The 21144-nt window shown below is 41.5% G+C and overlaps 1 protein-coding gene across 2 annotated transcripts in view; it reads right to left on the bottom strand.

The window, feature by feature from the left end:
- The window catches only part of LRMDA (leucine rich melanocyte differentiation associated), an 810136-nt gene extending 792200 nt beyond the window's left edge, over positions 1-17936 (bottom strand). For both annotated transcript variants that reach the window (XM_087933832.1, XM_087933831.1), the window contains exons 1-2: positions 17777-17936; positions 8410-8510 (exon numbers count right to left, since the gene is read on the bottom strand). In XM_087933832.1, coding sequence (XP_087789958.1) covers positions 8410-8510; positions 17777-17806 — 131 coding nt within the window. In that variant the 5' untranslated portion in view covers positions 17807-17936. The remainder of the gene's footprint in view (positions 1-8409; positions 8511-17776) is intronic.
- Between the last annotated feature and the right edge of the window lie 3208 nt (positions 17937-21144).

The raw sequence follows: 21144 nt of genomic DNA on the forward strand, positions 1-21144 counted from the left end.
TCAATATCTATTGGACCAGACGGAATATGTGCCTACTTCTTAAAAAAGCTATCCACTGCCATAGCTGAACCTCTAAGCATAATCTTTGAAAAATCTTTCAGGACCAGCTCCTTGCCAAAACTATGGTCACAAGCCATGGTCATCCCCATCTTCAAAAAGGGAGACCCCAGCCTAGTTGAAAATTACAGACCAATCTCCCTATGCTGCGTCACCTGTAAAATCATGGAATCAATTATTAACCAATCCATTGTCCTCCACTTAGAGACAAACAACCTACTCTCCAATAAACAATTTGGTTTCAGAAAAAAATATATCCTGTAATCTGTAACTCTTACACTGAAAAAACATAATGACTACACAACTCAATCAGGGCAAAACAATAGACGCAATCTACATAGACTTCTGTAAAGCCTTTGATTCAGTGGTACACGACAAACTACTACTAAAACTAAAATTTTATAGTATCTCTGGACACCTGCATAATTGGATAGAAGCATTCCTGTCAAACAGACAACAAATGGTCAAAATGGGGAGCGTCCTATCAAATTCTGTACCTGTCAACAGTGGTGTCCCCCAAGGCAGCGTTCTAGGACCAACTCTCTTCATACTCTACATAAAAGACCTCTGTGATCATATTAAGAGCAACTGCATTCTCTTCACTGATGATGTAAAGCTATTCAACACCACCGACAATACTACTACCCTCCAAAAAGACCTCGACTATGTTTTAGAATGGTCAATCAAATGGCAACTTCAAATCTCAACAAAAAAATGCTCTGTCTTACATATTGGCAGAAAACATCAGAAAATAAAATACAAGCTAAATAGTTAAGACCTTGTTGAGGATTCAAACTTTGTCAAGGACCTTGGAGTACTCATCTCAAATGATCTAAGTGCTAGAGCCCACTGTAACTACATAGCCAAAAAGGCATTAAGAGTTGTTAACCTAATCTTACGTAGCTTCTTCTCTGGTAATATCACACTACTAACTAAGGCATACAAACCATTTGCAAGACCTATATTTGAATACAGCTCATCAGTCTGGAACCCATATCATGTATCTGATATTAACACAATTGAAAAAGCCAAGAAATATTTCACAAGAAGAGTTCTCTGCTCCTCTACTCATTGCAGAATACCTTATGCCACCAAACTTGAAACTCTAGACCTAGAAAACCTAGAACTACGATGCCTCCAGTCCGATGTAAATATAGTATGTAAAATCATACATTGCAATGTCCTACCTGCAAATGAATACTTCAGCTTCAATCGTAACAATACAAGAGCACACAATAGATACAAACTCAAGGTTAACGGCACCAAACTTGACTGCAGAAAATACGACTTCAGCAACAGAGTGGTCAGTGTTTGGAATACTCTACCTGACTCTGTGGTTTCTTCCCCAAACTCCAAAAACTTTAACCTTAGACTGTCTACTATTGACCTCACCCCTTTCCTAAGAGGTCTGTAGGGGGGTGTATAAGCGCACCAATCATGCCTACCGTCCCTGTCCTATTGTTTTTTTTATTTCTCTTATAAGTATCTATCTCATGTATTGAAAACTATATTTATTCTTATACCTGTATCTTGTAAGCGATTGACAAATCAAATAAAATGTAAAATGTAAATGTTTCCAATTTCTCCCTCTGTAGTATATGCCATTCTTTTAAAAAAAAAAAAAAAAGAAGAAGAAGAAGAAGAAGAAGAAGAAGAAGAAGAAGAAGAAGAAGAAGAAGAAGAAGAAGAAGAAGAAGAAGAAGAAGAAGAAGAAGAAGAAGAAGAAGAAGAAGAAGAAGAAGAAGAAGAAGAAGAAAGAAAGGAATACTGTAGGTAAACATGAGCCGAGGACCAGTTCACAACAAAATGCCCTACATGTAAACATTGCTCTTATTTCCCAGGGAACGAACAGGATTACAATTGCCAGTTGCAACAACATAAAAAGATAAATCAATTAGCCTGCTAATTTCTCCCCCCTCCCCATTTATTTCTCTCTGTACTGTATTTGTCATAATTGACTATAATTATGTTAATTACTAACTCCAGTATAATTACTGCATTTGTCACTTAACACACTGTGTACCCAAAGCAACGAGGCAATTGTTGGGCATCAGAAAGAAAGAAAATCCAGCCCCGGGGAAAGGATTCTCTCCAAAAATTGGCTGGAATACATTCAGGAAATGAAAGGGCAAAAGGAGAATTTCACGCAATGCTACTCTGAAGTGTTGGTTCATTAAGGATATTAATTTTCTGATAACTACACATTTAAGTGTGACACATCAGAGAGCACCTACCGGATTTAGCAATTATTAATGCGTGACAGTTTCAAATGCTAAGTGAATCAATTAAACAGCAGCCTTCACCCATTTGAGCAGAGAAACGGCTTCCAAACTTCCTCAGACTACAATTTTCACATGACAAAAAAAAAAAAAGGGGGGGGGGGAACCAATTCAAAAGCCTGACAGGTCAAAAAAAAAAAAAGAAGAAGAAGAAGAAGAAGTTGGAAACAAAAGCATCTTATAACCATCATCTCTCCCTCTTTCCTTGTCAGATCAAGTTTTCAAGTGTCTCCGCAGAAATGGCACCGCCATGCCAGCTGACACAAGGTGATTTTTCATCGCTTGTCAGAGAAAATCTTTTATTCTATTTGCTTGGCATTAACATGTTACATTTATTGATCCCGGCCCTTTTCTCCTGCCGCTGCAGGCCTCTGGGCTGGAGGCTCGAAGGGAGGGTTTTGATGTCCCGGTGACATTCCAGGCCCGAACAATGCGGGGACTAAATGGATTTCATGCAGAAATGTGTTTGTGCATGACAGCTACATTATTAACAGCGTCTCACACTGATAAATATGCAATTGCGACTATTAAGATTGGCCCAATTACAAGGAAAATATTCCCGGTACCTGATAAAAGCTACCACAATGAAAAAGTTTTAACAATAGCGCATTTTCCCCCTTGTTGAAGCCGAAGAAGATTCATCGTGACGAATAGAAAAAAAAGATGACATGCTTTATCTTAAATTTCTCCTTTGTTTCTCCTTCTCCTTTTTTTTTTTTTAATGGTGGCACTTCATCCTAAAGTCGGCCAAAGGAATCTATATTTTTTTTCCCCAGCACAAAACAGGCTGAAAAATTCCAAAGTGGTGAAAATGTTATTTTACAAGTCAAGATTTGAGGGCGGACAACAAAGAGCGGATGGGCTCACAGAAGGATGTTTCAGCCATATTGTCAAAATACCAAATGGCTTTAGTTTATTTATCTGTAATATTGCACCCCATTTTTAGCTTCATGACAGTGGAGATTGTGGCAACTTAAACCAGTCGGATGATCTCGCAGGGTCCCGATTTCAGAGCCGTTTCTTTAGGCTGCATAATTTAAACAGTTTCTCCTTGTTTCGTTTATTTTTCTTTTTGTTTATTTTACAATAAATATGATCACAAAGTATATATGTATGTGCTGTGTGGGTGTGTATGTCTGTATGTGTGTTTGCGTGAAGGTGTTGTGTACCTGCGTGTTTCACAACTCAAATAATTCCAGGCGATGTACAATCATAGTATTAATTAATATTAAAAAGACAGAAGTCAATCATTTTCTTTTTCTGTTCTAGCAAACTTTTTGCAGCAAATAAGATATCATTCACCATAGCTGGCAGGACTGAAAACCTATTTTAGGGGGTTTCCTGATGCAGTTTTAAAATCCATATTATTTGATCTGAGAATATACTTTTGCCCAGAGAGGCTCTTTCACAGAGTCCAAGCTTAAGAGGATGTAAAACAAATTTTCTCTTTTATCACCAACATCCTCTTATCTCTTTTCATTTTAAAAAGGAACAAAAGAATCTCTTTTTAAAATACTTTGAGGCAGATTTTTAAATATCCATTTTTATTCTTTTTCGTGCTTTGCTTTAATATTTCTCTTCCCTTATTTTGTTAGACACTGGCTTGGTGTCCCAGAGAAAAAGTGGCATAGATCCACAACAAATCGACAAAATTTTATTAGGACCAAAGGAAAAATTTATATCTAAAATATATAACTATCTCCTAAAATTTGATAAAGAAGAGGAGGCAGTGACTCAAACAATGATTGCCTGGATGAAAAACTTCAGATACAACATTCAACTAGAGGATTGGGAAAAACTTTGGATGAAAAGTTATAAATTAACAATGGCAGCCACGTACAAAGAAAATCTGTACAAAATGTTCTACTGTGGTCATCTAGCACCAGCGAGATTGGCCAAAGTCTACCCAAATTTGAACTTGACGTGTTGGAAAGGCACCTTCTTTCATATGTGGTGGTTGTGCTCTAAAGCAAAGAAATTTTGGAACAAAATAAGGATTTGGCTTCAAGAAATAACCGGGGAAAAATAGAACTTAAGCCTGAAATGTTCCTATTAGGGATAATTAGAGGTGATTATAAGAAAGAAATTGAATAGTGAATAATACACATATTGACAGCAGCTAGAATAACCTATGCTCAAAACTGGAAATCAGAGAGTAGTCCCACAGATAATATGCTAATAAAAAAAACTATGGATTGTGCGGAAATGAATAAACTTACAATGGAATTGCAGGAGAAGGAAGAAAAAGAATATTATATGGTTAGGGGAAATGGGATGTTTGGTTAGATAACAGGAATAAAAGACAATGCAAAATGTAAATGTAATTGATGTACGTGTGTGTGTGTGTGTGTGTGTGTGTGTGTGTGTGTGTGTGTAAATGAATATGGAAAAGTCAATGCCACAACTTACTTCAAAAATTGTATATATGATTTGTTTTTAAAATTGTTAAACTTTAATATTTTTTTTAAAGTAACACAGAAATCCTATTAACCAATACAGGTAGTCCTTGACTTATGACCACTATTGGGAGCCCAACATCTATCGTTAAGCGAGGCGATTGTTAAGTGAGACACATCCAATTTTACAACTTAGTTGGAAGCCAGTTAAAAACGTCACATATGGGGATCATGTGCACCTGGGACCATCATATATACTCTGGTTGTGCCAAGTGCCCAAATTTTATCATGTAAGTGTGGGAACGTGGCAATGGTCATAAATGCGAGGACTGATCATAATCATTTTTTCAGTGCGGTTGTAACTTTGAATGGTCAATAAATAAATGGACATGTCAAGGACCCCCTGTACCCAAGAAAAGGGAGATTTCCACATCACATCACAACATGCTATTGGAAGAAGAAACAGAGTCGTTTAGGTTCCTGGCCTATTTTATTGCACTGCCTTAAAACGTGCCTAACTTCCCTTAAGTTGCACTTCTCTTTTTAAAACTGTGTGACACAAAAGAACCAGTGGTGGGATTCAAATAATTTAACAACTGGTTCTCTGCCCTAATGACCGGGTGGGTGGGCGTGGCCATGGTGGGCATAGCCAGGGGGTGTGACAGGCAGCACTTAGCCTCCTGCACACCCCTGGGAGCAAAACTGGGCACTGACCACCACCCCCGTATCCCTAGTGGGCCTCCCTGTACTTACCTTGGAGCAAAAATAGGATGTGTGGGGACTTCTGGAAGGGGTGGGGGGAGAGGAGGGAAGGGCCAGACAGCAATTTAACAACCGGTTCAGCCAAAGTGGTGCAAACTGTTTGAATCCCACCACTGCAAAGAACGTTATGTCAGCTACTATCATATCATATCCATTTTCATACCTTGTACTCAGGCTAAATATAAAATGCATTTTAATTCAGATCTATTTTCTCACTGTTTTTAAGCAGGTTAAGGCAGGGGTGAATCCAGTCCCATTCCCCTAAAAGCAAAGCCTGTTTGTTTCTCTGAAAAACATCGAATGAGGAACGCATATAGCTGCTACTGGTAATGTCAATTTGTTTGTTTGTTTTTTCTTTTCACTTCAAGACTTCCAGGAACCCTAACAAATCTCTTGATTGAGCAAGATCCCAATCCTGCTTTACATTACTTGAAAAATTAAATTAAAAGGAAGGATAAGTTGAATTATCCAAAAAAGAAAAAGAAGAAAGGTAATGACAAAAGACATTTGGTACATTCATCATGGTTCAGATAGACCAATAAAACATGGAAGTTGTTTTAATTTGCAATAAAAATCAGAGGCCACCATATCTCTCAGAACTATGACTAAGGAGTACATGGCCAACGAATGCTATACAAACTAATCTAAGTAATCCACAGAAACAATTGCACGTTGTATAATAGTGTAATTCCTATCCATAAAACACACACCGCTTACCAGCACACAAACAGGCAATTATAAGCCTTGCCTCCTATCTTCATGCACATCAAGATATCGTTATTTCCTGCTGAAGCTCAGACCAAACTAGAATCTCATTCTCATTTGCAAATAATTTGACCGAAGCTTTGTTTGTAAATCATTTGCTAAGGAAAACAGTCCAGAAACCACCACCACCTCCCAAAATATATGAGTTTTTAAGAGCTCAACCATATACTGCAACTGCTGTAGCATGGAGACACATACACACACACACACACACACATACACACACACACACACACATCAAGCAAAAATCAAGAACTTGGAAACGTAACCTCAAACTGACAGGAGGGAAGTTCAAAAACCATGTTAGAAAGGATGACTTCACCAAAAGAGTAACAGAAGCTTGTGGAAATAGTGGGCCAACCATCAGTAACTGAGTTTAAACATGATTGGGATAAACACATGTCCATCTTCTGACCATTTTTTTTAAAAAAATAAATAAAACAAATGAATCATAAAAAGAATAATTAAAAATAAATACATCCGTAAACAAATGAATAAGTAAAAAAAAAAAATCGAAAACAAAACAAAAAGCAAGCTCAAAGAAGAACCACTAGGTCGTTTTGTACCATTAGTGTTTCTATATTTCTAACAATTTGCAGAGGATCTGTCCTCATTCAACTGCCTAGTCATCACCAGTCTTATCATTCCAAAACATTTGAGCATGCCAGTGGATATTCCCTTTATTACCCAACACAAGACCCAGGTAGACATTCTAGGATACTTGGAGAGAAAGTCCAAGGAACCTTCAAAGACCAGCAATCTGCTGGATTCAACTATACCATCCACTCTCATCCAGATGGTCCATGGCCATGTTGACTGTGATTGTAGAGAAATCTCCTTAGTGTTTGGGAAGTTTAAACATGGGAATATCAGTCTGATGGAAGACCAAACACAGGTCTTCTAGAAGATCAACGCATCCCAGGGGTACCCCCAAAATAAAAAGTTCTTGAGAAGCCATGAGGGAACCTCCTTCCCACAGCTTCTACCTGGCCATAGTTCTTGTGGTGGCAGGTCAGTTCCCAAGCTGGCAATCACATCATCATACCAATATCAACCAAAGGCTAAACTAGCCGGTAGAACTTTTAAGCTGTAAATTCCAATTCTGGGAAGGAAAAGCCAACTCTTCCAGTAGCAATTAAAGGTAGCGAGGTCACCATATAAAGAACTGCTGTTCTCCAGCTCAGTTTTGGAAGAGAAGATGTGGGGGAAAGCAGATCACCCAATCCCCAGCCTCAGTTTCGACTTTGGGGGCTCTGGGACATGTGTGGGAGCTTCTGGTTTCCTTCTTGGCATAATCTGAAGGTGGGATGCAAGCTGAGGTGCTCAAGTATTTCTAAAGGGTTTGAAGATCTTGGTTTAAGCAGAGAAGTCAAATTCTACAAGGCTGACCAGGGTGAAACAGGGTGACAAATTCTGCTCAGAACCCAAATACAAAAAAGGTATTATTTCCATAGCTGGGGTGTAATTCATATTCAAAAAACTCTTCATTCCAAAAAGAAGGAAATTGTGCTTTTTAAAGAAACGGGTCTTTTTCTGAATCTTTTAAATCAGTTTGTTTTCCTCCACTCCTGGAATCCATTCTTCTATTATTATTATTTATTTATTTGTCAATTCTCATTGTGTTCTTTTAGCAAAACCCAGTAACAAACAAGTTTTTAAAAATGTATGCAACTTAAGCTGAGCTATAACCACTGGGTCAAGCAATCCATTGACTAATACTCTCCCATATGTAAAGACAGACCAATAGAAGAATAAGTACCCGCCTAGATGAACACAAAAATGCAGTAAAAAAGCTGGAACACACTTCCTTACTAGTCCAACACATGAAAGCAACAGGTCATAGCATCGACTTCAATGGCACCAAAACCCTAGCCACTATAGAAAACCCCAGCCACAAAATTATCAGAGAAGCTATAGAGATTGAATAAAGACCCGAAAGCATGAATAGAAGAGATGATTCCACCAGACTGTCAATTATCTGGAAGCCTGAACTCTCAAACAAAAAAATCTCCACACCACAAGCCAGGCAAACACCTGGGCACAAACAGATCCCCCCTGATACCTCCAGCTCAAATACACCCCAACCAGGCAACCCAATGAAACCTAGCTTCCTAATAAATGATAGCTGTCCGTTTACATGTGTGTCCTACCTTAATAAATTGAAACTGAGGTCCAACCTTTTTGCGATGGGTCCGTATTTTGTCCCAAGGAATTCTGGAATTGCTTTGCAGTCCTGGCCAATGTAAGACACCTATAAGGATGAAGAGCAGAAGAGATTATGTAGTCACCATGCATTTTGAGATTTGGAGGCCACTCCCTATTTTTAGCTCTGTCAAGCAGATTGCTGAAAACCGAAATGAATGTTTGAAATAATAAATTGCTATCATCAGCAGCCTGGGTTCACCTTGCATTACCGTTTTGTCAAGTTCCATCACTAGGCTGATTTGAAATTTTGTCATTTCAAAACTAAGATGTTAATTAAACAGACAGCAGAATTTTGGGTATCCTTTTACCCTAGTAAGGTTTTATTTTTCTGTTTATTTTGGGTGGGTCCCAAACAGACTGAAATGGAAGAGAAATAAAGTTGCACTTCTCAGGCTCATTTTACAGGAAACTATTAGCAGGGATAGTGCATTTCTGTGTAATACTTCCCTAAGTCTAGGCTGGCATTACTGCAATAAGCCTTGTGCAACATAAGCCAATACAAACACATGAAGTGTACAGCTCATTTACCTAAGGCTATACAATAAATTTAAGGTACCTTAAATTATTTAATAAGATACTAATACCACTCTATAAAGCCTTAGTAAGACCATACCTAGAATACTCCAGCCAGTTTTGGTCGCCATACTACAAAAAAGATGTTGGGACTCTAGAAAGAGTGTAGAGAACAGCAACCAAGATGATTAGGGGACTGGAGGCTAAAACATACGATGAACGGTTGCAGGAACTGGGCCTGGCTACTAGGGAAGAGAAGAACGGGGGGAGACAGGAGAGGAGTGGAGTGGAGTGGAATGGAATGGAATAGAATAGAATAGAATAGAATAGAATAGAATAGAATAACAAGAGTTGGAAGGGACCTTGGAGGTCATCTAATCCAACCCCCTACTTAGACAGGAAACCCTACACCACTTCAGACAAATGATTATCCAACATCTTTTTAAAAACTTCCAGTGTTGGAGCATTCACAACTTCTGGAGGCAAGTTGTTCCACTGATTCATTGTTCTCACTGTCAGGAAATTCCTCCTTAGTTCTAGGTTGCTTCTCTCCTTGATTAGTTTCCATCCGTTGCTTCTTATCCTGCCTTCAGGTCCTTTGGAGAATAAACTGACCCAGGGGTGGGATTCAAATTTTTTAACAACCAGTTCTGTGGACGTGGCTTAGTTGGTGGGCATGGCTTGGTGATCATGTGACTGGCTGGGCGTGGCCAACTCAACATCATTCACATCGAGGCACGCATCTCCTTGCCTGGCCTCAGGTCCTTTGGAGAATAAACTGACCCAGGGGTGGGATTCAAATTTTTTAACAACCAGTTCTGTGGACGTGGCTTAGTTGGTGGGCATGGCTTGGTGATCATGTGACTGGCTGGGCGTGGCCAACTCAACATCATTCACATCGAGGCACGCATCTCCTTGCCTGGCCTCTCATGACTATGGGGATGCTGCAACAGTCGTAAGTGTGAAAAATGGTCATAAGTCACTTTTTTCAGTGCCATTGTAACTTTGAATGGTCACTCCACACAAGCAAAGTACCAGCAAAGGAGGGGGGAAAAAACTCCAGAGAAGTTCCTGAGACAGGAAGTCTAGGCCTGCCAAGAATGTAATAAGGGTTAACAGAGAGGCAGTTTCTGTAAGCAACACCAGAATGTTTCCTTCCTGCCTTCCTTACAGGATTAGGCCAGTAATTTCTTCTAACAACCAGTTCTCTGAACTGCTTAGAATGTTAACAACCAGTTCTAGCGAATAGGTGCAAACCAGCAGAATCCCACCCCTGAATTGACTCCCTCTTCTTTGGGGCAGCCCCTGAGATATCGGAACACTGCTGTCATGTCTCCTCTAGTCCTGTTTTCATTAAACTAAATATAGTATGTCCAGTTCCTGCAACCGTTCTTCATATGTTTTAGCCTCCAGTCCCCTAATAATCTTTGCTGCTGTTCTCTGCACTCTTTCTAGAGTCTCACCATCTTTTTTACATCGTGGTAACCCAAACTGAATGACTAGGAGGTGAGTGTCCATGTTTCACCGGCGTATGTTGGAGCAGGTAAGACACACCGATCAAAAATATTTCCCTTCAGGCACAGGGTGAGGTTGTTCTTGAAAATTACACTTAAAATGACGCACATATCGAAACGTCTGCAAGAAAACAACCAAGCTCAGGGAGTAACAAGGACCTCATACCACAGTGGTTGAAAGTTTAAGGGAAAATACAGTATATCTTTGAAATCTCCCATAAAATTTATCATGAACTTGAATAAGTAGCTTAGAAAGTTGGTCCAATGTTTTATATTTTAAAAAATCCACAGTGATATATTTTACATTTGCAAGAATAATGTTGATAAGGTTCCTATTAGTTAGAGTCCTTTTAACAGCCAGGTTAATCATATATTCAGTTCAGAGCTCTATTTTTTAAGGGCCTTATGAAGTTTCCATTTGTCTCGGAAAGCTCCATTTCTCCAACTTCCCGATAAAAACAAGAGAACAAGAATCAGGCAAGTTGTGTTTGGATGATATTTCATGTTTTCCAACATGCAATCGACTCTCCATGACAACTTGCCGATGCATCCCCTAACTTTACAAATTGTAGTTCAGCGGGTCTCAAAATGATTGCAGGCTGATACTGTAGTATTTCATCGGCTTTAATCCATCCTTCTTTAGTAACTTTATCTGAAAAAGAGATCACTGACTATAGAGAAATAGTTTCATGGTGAATACATGAGCTGAAAAAGAAAGGGAAGAAAAAAAAAACCCCAGGCTTTATTCTTCTGATTTTACTCCTTCATTTTAAGGCATCTCTACTATCCTTTTTCTTACAATCAATTCCACGTTAGAACAAAAATAAAAAATAAAAGTGCCCAGTTCTCACAATGTCCAGAATTACAAGGAGGAAATTCTTTTGGAAGGGATCTCAATGTCTTTATTTGTGAATTCTGCTCCAGAATTAATCTTCTGGTCATCCATCTGCTTGAATCTCTAAGCTTTTAAAAACCAACGTAGAGTTCTGCAAACGTTTTGCTATTTAGCGGAGAAATATGGATGTCCACGCCTCTCAACACATGAGCAGCAAAAGTTTTAACATTTATTTTATCCATATTTACTTTATTTGTTAAAACAAATGTGTTTATTTAAATGGAGATGGCCACCCATTCGTTCTCCACCATTCTGGCTGGCTTACAAAAATAGATCCTTTTAGTGATCGTCCTAAGCCACAACGTCACAGAAGAAAGTGACTTGTGACCCTTTCTCACACTTATGATGATAAGTACCATCCCAGTAGTCACGCGATCAAAATTCAGACGTTTGGCAACTGACTCACTGATTCACTTAACAGCTGTGGCAAGACAGGTTGTTAAACAGGGTAAAACTCACTTGTTTCGCTGAGCAACATCAATTTTGAGCTCAGTTGTGCTTGTAAGTTGAGGAGTACCCTGTACACAAAATATTTAGGCCCATATAACACTACTCCCCCTTAGACAGATTACTACAGTATCTAAATGTCCAAGGCAGTGGTGGGATTTTACCAGTTCGGACCAGTTCTATAGAACCGGTTGTTACAATTCTGTGCAGTTCGGAGAACTGGCAAATCGCACTACTGGTTGGCCCCTCCCCTCCTCACCCACCAGATCCAGGAGGCTTCCCTGAGGCCTAGTCAGGGGTGGTATTCAGGGGGTTGAGGGAGGGAGAAGTGGCCTGAGAGCAGAGCTGAACCTTCCTTAGGATTGAAGCATCTATTTTTCGGTGCAGACTCAGGCAGCGGATTGCAGAAAGGTAGATCTCTGAGTGAATCTGTGATTCTGCAAGCAGCTCAATCTGCCTGCCTGCCTGCTTTGCTTTGCCTGATTTTGGGTAAAAGTTGCTCTTTTTAAAAAAATAAAAAAATTCAATCTTTACATATATATTTACAATATTTACATACAAGCCACGCCCAGCCAGTCACATGACCACCAGACCACACTCACAAATTAGGCCATGCCCACAGAACCGGTTGTTAAGAAATTTGAATCCCACCCCGGGTCCAAGGGTTATTTTTCAAGTAGCGTGAAGTATGCCTAATGTATAAAGCTTCACTCTGAAGATGGTATGATTAGAGTGAAGACCAGCCTACTGTACAGCTGGGTGGGTGGGTGTTTTTCATTCTAGTTGAAATTGCCAGGATGTTTTATTTTCCTATAGACCTCAGTCCCTTAATCCTGGCTGCTAACTTTGAATCAACTTGGAGAAGAACCAATTTATCAAAGGCTGCAGAGTTATGGCTCTGCACACAATGTCTGACTTGTCTGTGAACAGGTGGTGTCAAGCCTTAAACAATGCATTATGGATGTAGAACAGCAGTGGGATTTGTCATCTCAGTCCATCCATATATATATGGATTAGCCGATCTGATTTTTTTTTAGACCAGCAAGGTATTTAAACCAAATAACCATCCCTAAATTGAGGACTAATATTTCACTTTCAACAGCTGCCCTTGAAGAAAAACTCAGAAAAACATCTTATTCTTCAAGATTCTGTCCTTGTGGCTTACAGAAGTGCTGAAAATACAATCCATTGTAATGTTGCACTACCCAATTTATAAAAAGGTATGGCTATGTTTTATTACGCCTACCTATTAATTAAATTTCTGGGTCAATCAGACGTTACATACAGTTGCTGTTAGCTGACCAATATGATTCAGTTTCTGTGTGTCCAGTCTATAAAATCTGTTATAACCAACCCTACTAATTATTTATTGTTGTTTACTTTGATCAAGTTTCCATCATTTCTTTAAGCAAAATGTCGCCATTGACCTTAGTAATGGACAGAAAGCAACCCATAAGTACAAAACCATTGTGAGTTTGGGAAAGAAAGTATCATGAAGAGAAAATTAGAGTACATAAAATTTTGTTCTGCGGGAATCACAGCAGATTCAATTCCCCAATTTGCTGAGCCAAAACGTTGACATTGACTATTGTTTCAGATTGTGGAATCACTCTGATTCAACAATTCAGACATTTTCATTTGGATTCAAGGGCGTCTCCATTCAAACCATATAGTAGTTCCATTTGAAAATTCTCTGCACAGGAAATGATGATGGTGATGATGACTTAAAAATTCATTTCCAAAGGCTGATTCAATCAATTTGCCTTCCTTTACAACTCCTGGTGTAATTTTGAATCAAAATGATATGTCCCAAAGCTCCAACAAAGATGTTCTTCCATATAAAAACATATAGCTGGTGGAATTGAGTATGTCTAGTTTAATGAAAAGAAGGACAGGGGTGACACAATAGCAGTCTTCCAATATCTCAGGGGCTGCCCCAAAGAAGAGGGAGTCAAGCTGTGCTCCAAAGCACCTGAAGGTAGGACAAGAAACAATGGATAGAAACCTATGAAGTAAAAAAGCAGCCTGGAATTAAGGAGAAATTTCTTGACAATTAGAACAATTAATCAGTGGGACAACTTGCCTCCAGAAGTTGTGAATGCTCCAACACTGGAAATTTTTTAAAAGATGTTGGATAACCATTTGTCTGAAGTGGTGTAGGGTTTCCTGCCTAAGCAGGGGGTTGGACTAGAAGACCTCCAAGGTCCCTTCCAACTCTATTATTCTATATGCCAGGACACAGAGGCGTTATTCATAGCCCTGGGATATCTAAATATGTACCTCAATGGGGTTTCATTGTTTGACGAAATACTTGGTGGGAACTTCAGGAGTAAAGAGGGTGAGAAAGCCAATGGCTGCTGAGTAAGCACCACTGCTCTTCTCATACTGAAAAATAGTCCAGATTTGGGCATCTGGACCATTGGTTGTCACTTGAGGTCCATCAAAAATTAGAAATCAAATATAAATAAGTGTACAACATGCATTACAGTACAACTGCATTGCTTTTATTTTGAAGACAACTGCTATTTTTCCCCCCAAATTACGCCTTTGCCTTCACAGCTCTCTTGATCTGGCCCTTCACAACAGTCCCAGTTTCTCATGTGGTGGCTTGGAAATATTAATTGTCCACCCCGCCATAGATGAAACTAGCAATACCAATAGCCCTTAAACTTATATACAGCTTCACAGTGCTTCACAGCCCTCTCTAAGCAGTTTGCAGAGTCAGCATAATTGCCCCCAACAATCTGGGTCCTCGTTTTACCCACCTTGGAAGGATGGAAGGCCGAGTCAACCTTGAGCCTGGTGAGATTCGAACTGCCAAATTGCAGGCAGCCGGCAGTCAGCAGAAGTAGCTTGCAATACTGCCCTCTGACCACTGTGCCGCCGTGGCTCTTAAGAAATTAAGTGGGGTGAGGGTGACCCCATGAACTATTTTGGTCACTGTTGAAATACCAGTTTGAGCAAGAACCCCTTCAACCCTTGGATTGTTTGGTTATACAGCAGACTCAGCTGTGCTTATGATTTATCAGTACCATAAATACGCAGGTAAAATGATCTATATCCACTGAGAACACACCCAAGGCTATTAACATGCCTGGAATTTTAAAGTTTGCTGCAGATCTCCAGGCAGACAAGAATCAATCCCCAAGCATGGGCAAACAACCTCTGTCCCCAGGATTCAAAGGATCACTCCGTCAGAAAAGAGATTACGCAAAGAAGAGCCTTGTTAAACTCATAAAATGCCATCTTAATGGCTACCAACAAGCACAAATCTACGAAACTATCTTAAGATTGCTAGACCCTGCCTTTTTTTAAATAAAGGAGCTTACAAATAGTCTTTGAATTACAAGTGTTTGTTTAGCCACCATTCTAAGTTACAGCAGCACTGGGGGGTAGCTTGCCACCGGTCCTCACACTAACGACCATTCCTCACACTTTTGGCCATCAAGAGCGTCTGTATACCGCTTAGAGAGGGCTGTAAAAAGCACTGCAAAGCGGTATGTAAGTCTGAGCGCTATTGCTATTGTAATTTAAACCTCACTTTCATCCCCAAATCAACAGGCAAGCAATTTAACCCCGTCTTCAATATTGAGAATCACAAGGGTAACGTTACAATGTTATTTTGTTTTTTCCATATTTGAAACTTTTTAACCTTACACGATGATCAGGGGACCGGAGGCTAAAACATATGAAGAACGGTGGCAGGAACTGAGTATGGGCTAGGGGAGACATGATAGTAGGGTTCCAATATCTCAGGGGCTGCCACAAAGAAGAAGGGGGTCAAGGTATTTCCCCAAAGCACTTAAGGGCAGTGCAAGAAGCAACGGATGGAAACTAATCAAGGAGAGAAGCAACTTAGAACTAAGGAGGAATTTCCTGACAGTGAGGACAATTAATCAGTGGAACAACTTGCCTCCAGAAGTTGTGGATGCTTCAACACTGGAAGTTGTTGGGTGTTTTTTTTTTTAAAAAAGATGTTGGATAACCATTTGTCTGAAGTGGTAAAGGGTTTCCTGCCTAAGCAGGGGGTTGGACTAGAAGACCTCCAAGGTCCCTTCCAACTCCGTTATTCTATTCTATTCTGCATTCTAATCTAATCTAATCTATTCAAAAATTATTACTGATTGTAATGTCAATTTCATTGATTATATTGCACGCTGGCCGGAGCCCCCTCTCGGAGGGAGATGGGAAGGAGAAGAAGTATGAAATATAAATAAATATTTTGGTGTGGAAATGCTTTAGTAGGGGGCAATTGGGTTGACCTAACTGGAGTATTTCAAATTGGGAAGTTGTTTGTGGGTACACTTGGGAGATTCTGCACTGGAGACCTGTGTGTGTGTGTGTGTGTGTGTGTGTGTGTGTTTGCTTGTTTGTTTATTAGATTTGTATTGCTGCCTATTCGCCATGGCTGTTCTTCCCCTCCTGGAATGCCACACAGTTAGTCCTGTGGTGTAGGGTGTCCTGCCTAGGCAGGGGGTTGGACTAGAAGACCTCCAAGGTCCCTTCCAACTCTCTTATTCTACTCTATTCTATTCCTCGACTTACGTCCATAACCAAGCCCAACATTTCAGTTGCAGAGACAGCTGTTAAGCGAGTTTTGACCCATTCCCATTATATGATCTTTCTTGCCACCCTCGTTAAGTGAATCAGCAGGTCATAAAGGGGGCGGGGGGGGTTGTCATGTGACCCCGGGACACAGCAACCATCATAAATAGGAGTCAGCTGCCAAGCCTCTGTAAACAATAACATCGTGAGACACACACACACACCCCAAATGCTGCAGCCAGAAGTGAGGGAAGTGAGGGGGGCGAGTCCTTTGTTTCAGGGCTGCTGTAACGTTGAAACGGTCCCTAAACGGTTTAAGTGTGACGAGACTCCAGAAAGGGCTTCTCAAAAGAGGCTTGTGGAGGAAGGAAAGGAACGTCTGGATGGCCTTCAGAGCCGGGTGGTGGGGAGCCAGGAGCAGAGAGCGCGTGCGCGAGCCCAAATTGACCGCAGCTGTCGAGAAGGCGCGGCCCCTTCGGGCGCGCGCGCGGGTGGGGGTGGGGCTCCTTTTCTCTCCCTTCGGCGCCTTTTCCTCGCGCCCCGCAGGTTGAACCCCGCGAGCAAGGGAGGAAGCGGGGGGAGGGAAAGGGCGGTAGGGGAGGGCGCGGGAGAGGCGTGGAAAAGCGCGGCTGAGGGAAAAGAGGGCGGCGCCCAGGGAAAGTTTGGGAGCGCACGTGCGCTTCGGGAGCCGCCACAGGCGGCTGAGGAGGAGGAAAGGGAGAGGAAAGGAGGAGAGGAAGAGAAGGAGGAGGACGAGAGGAGAGGAGAAGGAAAGGAGAGGAAAGGAGGAGGAGGAAAGGAGGAGGACGAGAGGAGAGAAGGAGAGGAAGAAGAGGAAAGGAGGAGAGGAGAAGGAGGAAAGGAAGAGGAAAGGAGGAGAGGAAGAGGAGGAGAGGAAGAGGAGGAAAGGACGAGAACGAGAGGAGAGAAGAACGAAAGGAGAGGAAGAAGAGGAAAGGAGGAGAGGAGAAGGAGGAAATGGAGAGGAGGAGGGAGGAGGAAGAGGTGGAAGAGGAAAGGTGCAAAAGAGGAGAAGAGGAGAGGAGGAGGAAAGGAGGAGAAGAAGAGGAGGAAAGGAGGACGACGAGAGGAGAGAAGAACGAAAGGAGAGGAAAAGGAGGAAAGGAGAAGGAGGAAAGAGGAAAGGCAGAGGAAAGGAGGAGAGGAAGAGAAGGAGGAAAAGAGGAGGACGAGAGGAAGAGGAGAAAGGAAAGGGGGAGAACGAGAGGAGGAAATGGAGAGGAGGACGGGGAGGTGGAAGAGGAAAGGTGCAAAAGAGAAGGAGGAAAGGAAGAGAGGAAAGGCAGAAGGCGTAAAGGAGGAGGAGGCGGAGGAGGAGGCGAGGCCAGGAGGCTGAGCGGGTCCGCAGGGCAGAGCGGGCCGGGCGAAGGCACTTACTTGCGTCCCGTCCACCAGCCGCCCGGCCATGGCTGCGCTTGTCGGAGCGGCCGGTGGGGCAGGCGGGGCGGGGCGAGGGGCGCGGCCGGCCAGCTGCGCGTGGCCTCCCGGCTGAAGCCCCTGCGGGATGCCGCTTCCTGAAGGCGGTCAGCTGATCGGCAGGCGGAAGAGCCGCGGCCGGCGCTAGGCGGGCCAGCACTGCACTTCGCGACGGGCGGGGGGAGAGCTCCGGGAAGGGGGCCGGACGGATGGCCTCAGGGGGCTCCGTCCAAGCTCAGCTGGGGGGCAGTGAAGATGGGGACGCCCCTGCCTCCTCCCCCCACCCGCCTCTCAAAACTTTTCAAAAGTTGGTGGCTGCCAATCAGAAGAGAGGACCAGGGATGGTCCTTTCAATGACATGGCTAGTCCTCGACTTACAATGGCTCATTTAGTGACCGTTCCAAGCTACAACGGCACTGAGAAAAGGGACTTAAGACCGTTTTTCACACTTAACGACCGTTTTGGGTTTTTTTTGGCACTTAGGACCATTTTTCCCACTTAACGACCATTGCAGTATCCTCAGGGTTCCATGATCAATATTTGGTCGCTTGGCTATTGACTCACATTTATGACGGTTGCAGTGTCCCGGAGGAGGGGCAATGGGGGCAAAAAAAAAAAAAACCTCACTGGACAAACGTCTCACTTAACAACCGAAAGGTTGTGGCCGTTCGTTTGAGGACTTACCTGTATTGCAAAGAGGAGGAAGCACAACTGGCAGCTGCTTTTTAACCCGAAACTCGTCTCAAAACTCACCTGCCAGAGGGCTCACGATCCACCTGTCCAAAGGGGCAACTTTGTAAGAGCTCAGGGAACTGTAATGATGGTATCAGGCACCGTCTGTGGGGATGAAGGCTTGCAAAAGCCCTGAGCTGGGGTAAAGGAGGAGGAGGAGGAGGAAAGGAAGAGGAGAAGAACAGAAGGAGGAAAGGAAAAAGGAGGAAGAGAAGGAGGAAAGGAAAAAGGAAAAGGAGGAAAGGAAGAAGAGAGGAAGAAAAAAAGGAAAGGAGAAGGAGGAAAGGAAGGGGGAAAGGAACTCACCAGGTTGTGAAAAAAATAGGAAAAAATGCGAATTATGTATGTTCGTCACATTTATAAAGTAATAAAAGCAGGATAAAAATCAAATAAAAAATAAACTACATGGACGCTCCTGGAAATGAAACTGGATTGAACAAAGTTGTACCTTTCCTCATTTGGCATCTCAAAACATTAAAACCAAGGCCATCCAACAAGCCCCGGTTATGTAAAAAATATCATGTTCCTCTCATGTGACACATTTCTTCTTTTTTTCTTTTTCTTTTTTGCAATGTGACGGGAGGGAAGAAACCACTGAAACAATTGTTGCAATCAAAACTCTTGGTTTTGTCCATCAACAACCACCCATTCCCAGCTAAGGTAGTATCCCCAACAGACTGCACCAGTTCAAAAATGGGTATCCGATCTTTATTAATTGACTTCTGACTAAGCCGTAGTCTATTTGAAAATGTTCAGTAAATCGGGCCATTTCTTTACAACCTTGTTGAATCTGCATCCGATTATAAGAATCCCATCTCCTGAACTGCCACCATTTTAGAAGATCTTTTAAGAGGAAAGGTGAGTTGATGTGACTTTGTTGTTGCCTCTCATAGAATCCAAGTGGCATTTTTAGGTGCGTCCAGATGCCTGTAGTTGTGAGATATACAAGGTCGCAGGACCAACTAAAAATTATCCTAAATGCCTTGATAATCCAGCAAGAAGATATGTCATATTACAACCTCCCAGAAAGCAAGCAGACCTGGATTCTGTCAAATTTGGATGAAGATTAAGGGAAATGTCCGTAAGTCTGAGTTATCTTGTGGGAAAAGGAAAAACTCATAAAGGAAATAAAAAATACTGTATTCATCTACCTCGTCTACAACTGTTTTACATTATAAACAGACTGTGATTTGCCTTTAATTAACCCATTTTTGTTTTAGATTAACTCGTACGCACATTAGCCCTTGATTGTTTAATATATTCAATCAAAATTATTTTTGTTTTTGTTTTTCTGGAAGGTAAATCTGTATAAATACCCTAGATAGTTTCAAGTAAGGCCTCCCAATTTCTCAGACTATAAATAAAGACTTTATTATAAATACAGAGGACTCCTTAGAAGCAGTGCAAACATTTTAATCAGCTCTTAGAAGTACTTGGTATTAAAGCAGGAGAAAAAACGCCAACACTTTGTATTTAGGAATTGTATTTGTCATTGCTTTCATTTGTAGATAAATTATAGATAAAGCAGAGTGAATAATATTTGAGAAAGGCAGCAAAGTAGGAGATGAATTAATGTGCACCTTCTATGCACTGAGAAAGAAAAAAAAAATATAACCAAGCATTAATAAGCATTTCCCTGCAAGTGTGTCATGGACGGATTCTTCTGTTTCAGGATATGGGTTCATGCTGGATTTACACTTAATATTGCATATAAAGTAGAATTTCTAAAACATTTAATAGCTCCTTCCTGAGAATGTGGCATTTCATAATATTCCTAGAAAAGATCGCCTCCATTTGATTTTCCATGGACAGTTTTTCCACTATCAACATTAAAAAAGATAAAAGTTCCCCTCGCACATACATACTAGTCATTTCCAACTCTAGGGTGCTGTGCTCATCTCCCTTACAAAGCCAAAGAGCCAGCGCTGTCTGAAGACGTCTCTGTGGTCATGTGGCCGGCATGACTAAATGCCTAAGGCGCACGGAATGCAGTTCACTTCCCACCAAAGGGGTCCCTATTTCCCTACTTGCATTCTGACATGCTTTCAAACTGCTAGGTTGTAGAAGCTGGGACAAGGAACGGGAGCTCACTACGTTACATGGCGTTAGGGATTTGAACCGCCAAACTGCCAACCTTTCTGATTGACAAGCTCAGCATCTTAGCTGATGAGCCACTGCATCTCTTATGGACATTAGAGAACTGCTAATAAGACCTGGTACAGAGGTCATTCTTTCCATTCTGAACTGATCTTGAGATACGACATACAGGAAACCTGTTAGGCCCAAAAGGAACCAAGAATGACAACAGGAGTTATTTCAGCATAGTTTCTTTATTACTGCTCACCTATATGCAGGAATCTTGTCATTATCTTCATAACTGTTAGATAAACCCTGTGAACTTAATTGAAATTAATGTGAAATTAATTGCACCAGAAGGCAAGACAAGAAGCAATGGATGGAAACTAATCAAGGAGAGAAGCAACCTAGAACTAAGGAGAAATTTCCTGACAGTCAGAACAATTAACTAGTCGAACATCTTACCTCCAGAAGTTGTGAATCCTCCAACACTGGAGATTTTTAAGAAGAGACTGGACAGC

This window comes from Pseudonaja textilis, chromosome 4 (assembly GCF_049901715.1).
Source record: "Pseudonaja textilis isolate UNSWEBS1 chromosome 4, rPseTex1.2, whole genome shotgun sequence".
Taxonomy (NCBI): domain Eukaryota; kingdom Metazoa; phylum Chordata; class Lepidosauria; order Squamata; family Elapidae; genus Pseudonaja; species Pseudonaja textilis.